Source organism: Theobroma umbraticum, unplaced genomic scaffold (assembly GCF_002168275.2).
Source record: "Theobroma umbraticum cultivar Fairchild unplaced genomic scaffold, ASM216827v3 scaffold_50.0, whole genome shotgun sequence".
Lineage (NCBI taxonomy): Eukaryota > Viridiplantae > Streptophyta > Magnoliopsida > Malvales > Malvaceae > Theobroma > Theobroma umbraticum.
The window spans coordinates 2910767-2919945 of record NW_018397261.1 but is presented as its reverse complement, the minus strand read 5'-3'; the positions used below and the strand labels follow the sequence as shown (position 1 = coordinate 2919945).

Here is a 9179-nt window from a genome sequence, read left to right as displayed (position 1 = left end):
ATATTTATAAAATAATTTTTGACTGAGAAAAAAAAATTAAAACAATTACTGGTCGATAAAAATTAGACTAGGAAATACTAATAAAACGTCTTTGTGAAAGCTCGAATTGAACAATTACCTGATTGTTGGGATTCATCTGGTCCTGAAGCTTCAGGAATACCTGCATTTGCAGCCAATTTCAAATGCATCAGTAGGAGATATAAACAGCAAAATTATGATAAATAATTCTAGGCAAGCGTCAATAGATACATGACGATGAGTGTATCGTCCAGCCCCCACAAAAATTCAGGTGCATGCATCCTCTTGGATAGTTATTAACCATCAACTCGTAATATGACATGGGAAGTTCATATTGCAGGAAATTGATGTTCACCATTCAGAGATATATAGCTTGTGTTTCCGTATCTTGATATAACTTGACAGAAAAAAATTAGAAGCCTTAAGGTTGAAAAGAATTAATTACCAGGATGTAGACCTTTATCTTGTATTGATGCTTCCAATGCATCTGCGTAACCTGCCAAATTCAAATGTACCAGACATTAGTAACAGTTTTTCTTAAACGACCTTTATTTTGGGCATTGAGTACACTGGAGCACATTCCTTCACCTACTGACCTCTTTATGATAGGACTACATTTTCTGATATCATTCATTTTATTCTTTTTTCAGATTTACATTCCATCTCCTCCTAAGCATTATATACCCGAATGTATTTGTTGTAAACTACAACCTGATTTAGAATATGCCCCGCAAATTTGCTCATTTAGATATTAACCATCAACTTATAATGACAAAACAGAGGATAAAATCATTAGTATTAATGCAAGTTTTAAGGGTCATTTCAATGAATGATCGAGTGCCTCTCCACCTTTTGTAGGGCTGATAGTCTTAGCTGCCTCAGCTGCATCTTCCACGTTATTCAACACCTTGACAGAAGGGCCCTCATGGTTATGTATCCCTTCGTAGGTGACGACCAAAAAGCTCGTATCTTGGGAGTCTCGGACGACCCTTTTCCTCATTGGACAACCCGATGTCGAACATTTGTAGTGGTTGCTATACAGAGTGGATGAAGTCACGAAACAAGGAATAATTAAATCAACAAAACTTTTTAGCAGCTTCTGAACTTCTAAACAATATTAGGTGCATGAAATAATCACCTTCGGTGGGGATTTCCCTTGATTGTCTTCGTCCCATAATTCCTCCATTTATAACCATCATCAACTTTATCAACGTTGCTTTTTATTCGAAATTCAGTTCTATCCCTTCTCGCGATTTCGCTTGCAAAACCTATGACACCCTTGTTTTCATTCTCAGTACAGTTCCTGTAAAAGAAAAAACCACTCCATTAAAACACACCCTTTCATAGAACATTTATTTTTGCAACCCATTAGCCTAATCATATTTGACCAAACCACTTGCATAATTGACTTCCATAAGTTTACGTTCATCCTTGGGATAAAGATTGGAAGACATTTAAAAGTGTTTTGTATTGGCAGAATGGGGTCCTCATACACAGCAAAGCAGCCCTTCTGATTTAAGTGAGTGAGGAGCACTACTGTCAGGTAGAAATGCTTATAGAGTACCTAGTATCAAGAAAGAACAACAATGTCTACTTCATGGTGTACATCAAAAAGAAAGCTTAACTGACCATCTTTTGGCCTTAGGTTCATCTTCATCATCGTCTACTTCACTGGTTTCTGAAGCCAGGTCCAAATAATCATCTTCTACCCTCTTGTTCTCATCTGATGAAAAGTTCCATGCTTGTTTTGGTGCCTGAAATTTGAACAAATCCAATGAAATGTTAATGGCAATCAAGGCTGATCACAAGAAGTTCTGCCTTATGTCATCTAGATTGGCCTCAATATGAGGGATCAACTCTGGCCTTGGACCAATATCTTACAAAATTCTTGCCGCTTGGCTGTATTGCATAGTTATCTACTTGTGTTATAAGCAAATAACTCTTTCTTCATATGTCCTTTAGCCTTGTCCCCAATAGGTTGAAGGCTCAAGCAATATATACATTTGTATGGGGCAGGTTCATATATTTATTTGAGATTTATACAGTTTCTTTTTTAAAAGAAAAAAATGTAATCTAGATGACAAAAAATTCATTAAGACACATGTATTCAAAAATATATTTTGAATTGAGACAAAGAAAACCGAAATAGTTCAGTTGCTGAGTTGAATATGTTGAATAAGATTTATAGAAACAAAACAAGGGAGTTTAAGACAAAGCTATGCTCTGTTTGGTTGCTCTGCATATTAGCTATACTCTGTTTGGTTGCTCTGCATATTGATATATAGTACTTACCTCGGTCCATGGAGTGGATGGAAGCATGCATACCGAAGAAGTTGACTTTGTCACATCTGTTTCAGTTATTCTCTCCTCCGTGTAATCTGACGGTGATGAACCGCAATTGCCTACAAGAGTTAAAGACAACAAAAATAAGAAAAAATTGTCTCACAAGAGTCACAAGGAAAAATCACCTGACCAGTGGCCTCCATGATCTTGTGTTGAAACTTCAAGCAATCATCTACCATTTTTCCTATGTGCCACGTTAAAATCTTCACTTCCCATTAGTCATTAGCAAACTTTTTTTTTCGTGTACAATATTTGCTACTGAGATGAGTGAGTGAAGATGAGGGCACTTTTTTCGTATTGTGATCATGATTAACATAGACTTGATTCAACCTTTTTTATATTTTTATCGTAATAACATGACTTTGAAGAGAACGAAATTGAAATAGGAGTGGAATTGCTGGAATATATATATGTGGATATCATAGAGCATTTCCAATGGAATCTAGGTAGCTACTTGACACAAGCACGAGAAAGTCATCGGCATAGATAATGGTTTAAATACCATATTCCCAGGCATGCAATCATTATCTGGATGGGTATTCTAGATAGGCTGCCAACTAAAAAGAGGATTAGTTCTTGGGAACAGGTCCCTCTCACATGAATTCCTGTACATTTTTTGTAATCATGTTGAGGAGTCCAGGGATCTTTTGTTTTATGCTTGTGATTTCTTAGAGCAAGTTTTGACTCAAGTTCTTCACTCAAGTTGTTTTCAAAGACTAGAGAGTGCCTGGACCACTCTATTTCGTTGGGCGAAGCAAAGACAGAAAGAGGAGGCTTTCATCTTGGTTATTATGCAACTTTCTTGGAGTGCATACATTTATACTATTTGGTCAGACACAAATTGCAGGATCTTTGGCAGCACGCAGAAGACTTGAGCTGAACTTCTTCGCGGTATCATTGAAGTTGTTAGGTTCAGGCTTCGTGGACTTCAAAATATTTCTAGAGGTCGTATTAATAGTGAACTTTGGATGAATGGAGGAGTAGATGAAAGAATGTTTAATGGGCTAAACCTTCTCTGGGGACTTCTTTGTTTCCTGTTTTTTGGTTTGTACTATTTGCAGCAGGGCTTACCTGCTTCTCTTTGGATAGTGTACTCAATAATCCACAAAAAAAAAGAAAAAGTTCAAGTACTCAGTAAATTTATCTCACTGAACTGACAACAAACATATGCAAATAATGTAGACGATGAATAAAAAGAGCAAAAAGGATCAAAGCATATATTACCTAGTTGTTGGCCTTCATTTTGCATTGTGACTTCAAATAGATCTCTATCTTCTGCCAATTGGGTCATCACATCTTTCTCTTTGTCGATAGGGGAAAAGATACGCATTAGATAATCTGGCCGGTTTCCCCACTCTGCTTCATTCCACTTCATATCTTCCCACCACTGAAGTTCTGCTTTGATTATCTTCAAAGTTTTGCTTGACAATTCCATTTTTGATATGCTTTTAAGCTTTGGACAATTATAAAAGCCTATGGTTTCTAATTTTGGTGCAATTAGTAGTCCGTTAGAAATGCTGACCAGTTCAGGAAGGTAAAGAAGCAGCAATCTTTTCAAACTTGGGAGAAATTTATCTGACATCATTGGCTTAACAGATGCATGGCTTACCAGGCTGGTGACTAGAGGGCAGTCCTCAAGAATAAACTCTTCCAAGTTGACAAAATTTCCAAGCAAAGTATGAGAGAAAATATTAATCAGCAGGGGGCATGTATGCAGTGCTAGGAATTTTAGCTTAGACATACATCCATAGCAATTTGGTCCTCTCCAGATACTCCCTAAATTCTCCATGTAATAAATGTTCAAATATTCCAGCGACTCAAGCACATTTTCCACAGGACTTGGGTCAGATTCCGATGGATCATCTTCATTTCCTTCATAATGCCTTTCGCCATCAATAATGGTTTCCATCTTATTACAGTCTACCAACAAGCAAAATTTTAGCCTCTTCATATTCTCAGTCCCAAATTCAGATAGATTCATAGCGGTTCCATGGTGGTCCAAGAAAAATGAAGTAGAATATTTTAGAACCCCTTTTATTTCAATTGGGATGTTTTCACCATTCACAAACTTCAAGCATTTGTCCCAGTTTCTGTATTCTGCTTCAACTTCATGAGGTACACGAGATATGATCCTCCTTTTATGATGGCCAACAATAAATCTAAAGCCTGACAATGAAGGATATAACGATGATATACTATCTAAAAGTTGGAATTTCGGCAGGTACAAGCTAAGAGTCGTCAATGTTTCTGAGTTGCATACTTCCTTCACAACTGCTCCCACAGAATCATCCCATCTCTTGTCTGTCGGGTTCACATCAATGCTTAATTCAGTAAGTTGGGAGAGATTTGATATTGTCTCAGGGTGAATCACAACGTTTGAATATTTCGACTTCTTTTTGCCACAGATTTGATAAAATGATACTCTCAAACGTCTTAACTTGAGTAGCTTTCCAGTTTCTTTAGGCAGATCCATGATCTGAGTTTCATCAAGATCAAGCTCCTCAAGATTACTGAGTTTCGCAACCTGAGGTGATAGCTCCATGAAGAGTTGACAACGCCGTAACAAGAGTTTTTTAAGTGCAACCAACTTGGGAAGAGACTTTGGCAAACATTTGATGCTAGTGTGGGACAAATCTAATACTTGGAGAAAGGCCATGCGCTGGAAGAATAAGGGAGGAATAGCTGTCAGCTCATAATTCCCTTGCAAATACAACACAATCAGTGAAGGGCAATTTGGAGATGGTGGTAGCTCAGACACTTTATCATCATTCATGAAAAGCACCCCTTTGCCTGCCCATTCTTCTTCCTTTCGTATCTGGGTCAATCCTGAGCCACTTTGCTTGAGAACAGATTGTTGCATTTTGGTTGAAGTGTGTATGCTATTACATAAAATTTTCTGGCCCAGAGGATCTTCCCTCACAAAATACTCTGCTCGTGAAGCATCAATTACACTTTGGAGAATATAATATAATCTTCATTATGCATATTAACCAGATAATCTCCAGGGCAATTGCGAAATTAAAGATATAAGTTAATTACCAAGATATTATATATATATATATATATATATATTCTATTATAATTTGGTGCGGTGATTTTCATAGAATTTAATGATTTTCATCATCTCATTTCCTGGCTTTCTTTCCATTTTATCTTTTCTTAATTTTGCAAAAATTAACTTTTATTTTTTGCTTCTATATATGTTAGCATCGAGAAGGGGAAAAGGAAAAAATGCTGACATGACAGTTTAAATTGCATTTTGTTGTAGAGTTTAAAGGAAAGCGTTAACAATAGATTGTCTAAACTAGAAATTTCAGAATTATGTGACAAGAGTAAAAATAATTTTAATAAATTTAAGTTGATTATTTGTGTAATTTTACCCAACAAATATAGACACACAACCAACAGAAAAAAAAAAACCATGTGTATATACTGCATCTACTTTTCGCTGCTTTCTTTTTATTTTTCTTTCGAATAAATGCATGGTACACTTCATTTGAAAATGAAGAGGAAAATATATATAAATATATATAAAAAAATCAAATTATGGTAACATTGAAAACACATATACAACAGCTTTGAACATAAATTGATTTATTGATGATTTAAATATTTAATACATACATGAATATGTATATAAATTCAAAATATATATCGTCTACTTTTTTTAAAAAAAATTTGGATTATTTCATCTTTTACAATGACAAAGATTAATTGATTAAGCCTAACACAAGTAAAAAACAAGAGCTTATCACTCATTCAAGTGATCGCAATATAAACAGATCAGAAACAGAAATTAAAGAGAAATAGTAAACTCACCTGCAAGTTCGCTTGAGTGGAAATATAGTAGCTCTGGACCTTGGAGATGAGGTTTGGCTCATTGTTCACGAGAAAATGAGGCTAAAATTCTCGAGCGGGGTAAGTGGAGGTTGATAGGTCAAAGCCATTGAATGGTAGTCCTTAAACCCGATTCCGCGTGCAAGGAAATTTAACTCCTATCCTGAAACTCAAAGTGGGGTAGCCCAACAATTCGAGGGCCTTTCCAGTTACCATTTCGTCCCGACAATGACCGTTTACCAACCGAAGCATTTCCATCCGGCTTCCATGCAAGCTCTTTGCACTTTACAATAATTAATTATTTGATTACAGTAATTAAGAATTTGATTAATGGCTGTTTGTAGTACATGTTAAAATTAATTAAATTATTATTAAAAAAATGATTTTTCATTTGTATCTACTTATTTTCTTCCTTTTTATTTCCTCCTTTCGTGATTTTCAGTCTGTTTTATTTCTTTTTTATTCCATATGTGCTGTTAGTAAAAGAGAAATACTTATTTGAGTTCTCCTATTATTTATTTGAGTTCTCCTATTACTTAATAATAGTGGGTGTTGAACTATATAAACTTTCAAAAAAGTTGCCGACCAAAATATAATTTTTAAAATAAAGAGGATGATCCAAAATAAAAAATTTTAAAACTTAAAAATAAAACATATTTCGTTAAAAAGTCACTGAATTATTTTAAAATTTTTAAATAAATTTTTATTTTTCTACTACATTCAATCAAATCTTTATACATTTATTCTGAATTAAATAAACCCTCATATTTAATAGTTAACTAACTGTCATTAGTCAAAACGTCACTTCTCATTTTATACTCATGTGACATTAACTTGAAGTTAACATGAAAGTGACAAAGTTTTCTAAATATTATCTCAGAGACTGATTAAAAATTGATTTTCACTGCACATAGAAAAGAAAAATAATTTGTTGCCAATTCAGCCACATCCTGCATTTTTTGGGGAGAGAATGGATGTCCAAATTGATCTAGAAAGCTAAAAGAGCTAGTTAAAGTTTTCCGTTTACAAGCGATAGGGAAGCGAACATGGCTAGATAGCTTGTTCTCAATGTTTATTCACAACCTCAGTAAGAAAGTGACATAGTCGGCAATCAAAGGCACCTTCGAAGAGTATGGCAAAGTGGTGGATGTTTTTGTTCTAAGGAAGAGTTACCAAGATAAGGAAAGAACCACAAATTTGCCCTTCATAAGGTATAGAGAGAGGTTCGAGATGGAAAAAGCACTGAAATGGGGCAACCATCAATAGTTGGACAAAAAAAGAGTAATGATTAGAAAGGCGGAGCCAATAAAGTAGACAGTGATGGAAGAAAATAAGGTATATGTTGTGGAAAACAAAGTTATAAAGGCGATACGGTGTCCTGTAAGGATGTTGTTATAGGGAAGGGACATATGATTACAAGAGAGGAAGCTGTAGTTAAGGTTAGTAGCAAAGCGAGTAAGAGACTATTGGAGTAGCTAACGAGAAATGAAAAATGGTAGGTCGATGCAAGAACAAAGGGTGGAGGAAGGAAAGAATGAAGGAATATATTAAAACGGTTGTGGGATAATAACGGTTAACACCATTATTCTTTAAGAAGAAATGGCATGGATTAAGAGTAGTGTAGTCAGGAAGCTTAAAGCAGGAATAACATATGGAATTGTTAAAACAAGCTTATTGAGTGAAGAGATTGATCTTGAGGTGCGAGTTATTAAGGATAGATCGACCTTTCTTAGGTTTAGAGATCAAGAAGAGATGGAGGTTATTTTGGAAGGGTATACGGATATCTTAGAAGCATGGTTTGACTCAATCCTACCACTACCAATAGCAAACCAAGAGAGAAATGTTATATTATGCGTGAGACCCTCAGAGGTTCCAATTCAAATGTGACATGTCAACACGTTTAAAGCCATTAACGAATGTTGGGGAGATTTTATGGCTATTGACAAGAGTACCTTTAAAAAAGAAAAGTATGATCAAGGCCATGTCCTTGTAAAAGTCAACAACAAGGCTAACATTCTGATAGATTTAATTTTGTTGGTAAGCATTTTGGAAGCTACTTTGTAAAGCACGTTACATAAGCTGATGGGTCGAAAATGACTTACGTGTTCTACTTGGGCAATCTTTGGAATAAGCACGATAAGTGTGTGATTTATGTCTTGATAGGGAGCTTCACCTTCCAAGAATTCAACAACAAATTGGTGGACACACTTGCTCATCCTATGCCAATATCTTTGGAAAAACAAAGCTGGCAATCCCTTAAGGCCGGGGGCTTTTGTGGGATGCATTTGGAATAAAGCTGTTCGAACTTCTTTAACAGTGATTTCAACATTCAACTCAATATTTATACCCTCAGATACCTTCGATTGTATGGAACTAAGCACATGCTCTATTAAAGTTGGCCTCGACATAGTGAATAATTTTGTAAAAAACTCACTAAACTCATCGACCACCTCTTTCTGCTATTCTGTTTATTCACCATTATCTTTTTTAAGAGCCCAAATTCAATTTTTTCTACATTGTTCAGAAGCGCAACCATGAAAAAACCTAGTGTTCTTATCCCTATCCTTAAGCCATTCCTCTCTTGATCGCTACTTAGACATCACTTCTTCTATCTTTAACATCTCCCAAAGTTCACTCTGAATCTACTTAGCTCTTACAAATTGTCCGTCCACTTTATGGGCTTCCTGTAACTCTCTTTTCTTCTTTGTAATTTGCACTTGAATTTTTTTAAGAGGATTTGGTTTAAGTTGCTTCAATTTTTGTTTAATTGTAGCCAACTTATTTAGAAATTGCCAGTATTGCCATCACACCTTTCCATTTCAGTTGCTAATATTTGCTCACAATGACTATCATGTTGGACATTTTCAAATAAAAATATGATTTCATATCGAAATAGAAGGAAAATTGTGACTGTTGGAAAATAAAAGAAGGGTTGTGTTTATTGAAAATTAAATCAATAAATAAAATAAAATAAGAAAAGA

General features: G+C 35.2%; 2 protein-coding genes across 2 annotated transcripts in view; one reads left to right on the top strand and one right to left on the bottom strand.

Moving 5' to 3' along the window:
* The window catches only part of LOC110417481 (uncharacterized), a 9075-nt gene extending 3763 nt beyond the window's left edge, over nucleotides 1–5312 (bottom strand). Inside the window, 7 exon segments of the mRNA XM_021429839.2 lie at nucleotides 119–160; nucleotides 464–514; nucleotides 868–1052; nucleotides 1157–1321; nucleotides 1648–1772; nucleotides 2311–2420; nucleotides 3586–5312. Of these exon segments, the coding sequence (XP_021285514.2) occupies nucleotides 119–160; nucleotides 464–514; nucleotides 868–1052; nucleotides 1157–1321; nucleotides 1648–1772; nucleotides 2311–2420; nucleotides 3586–5221 (2314 nt within the window). The 5' untranslated portion in view covers nucleotides 5222–5312.
* On the top strand, nucleotides 2867–3573 carry LOC149527094 (uncharacterized; the record flags this gene model as incomplete). Its single annotated transcript, XM_089783764.1, has 2 exons — nucleotides 2867–2933; nucleotides 2965–3573. Coding segments are annotated over 2 exons (339 nt in total), but the record flags the coding sequence as incomplete, so codon positions are not given.
* Nucleotides 5313–9179: the final 3867 nt, after the last annotated feature.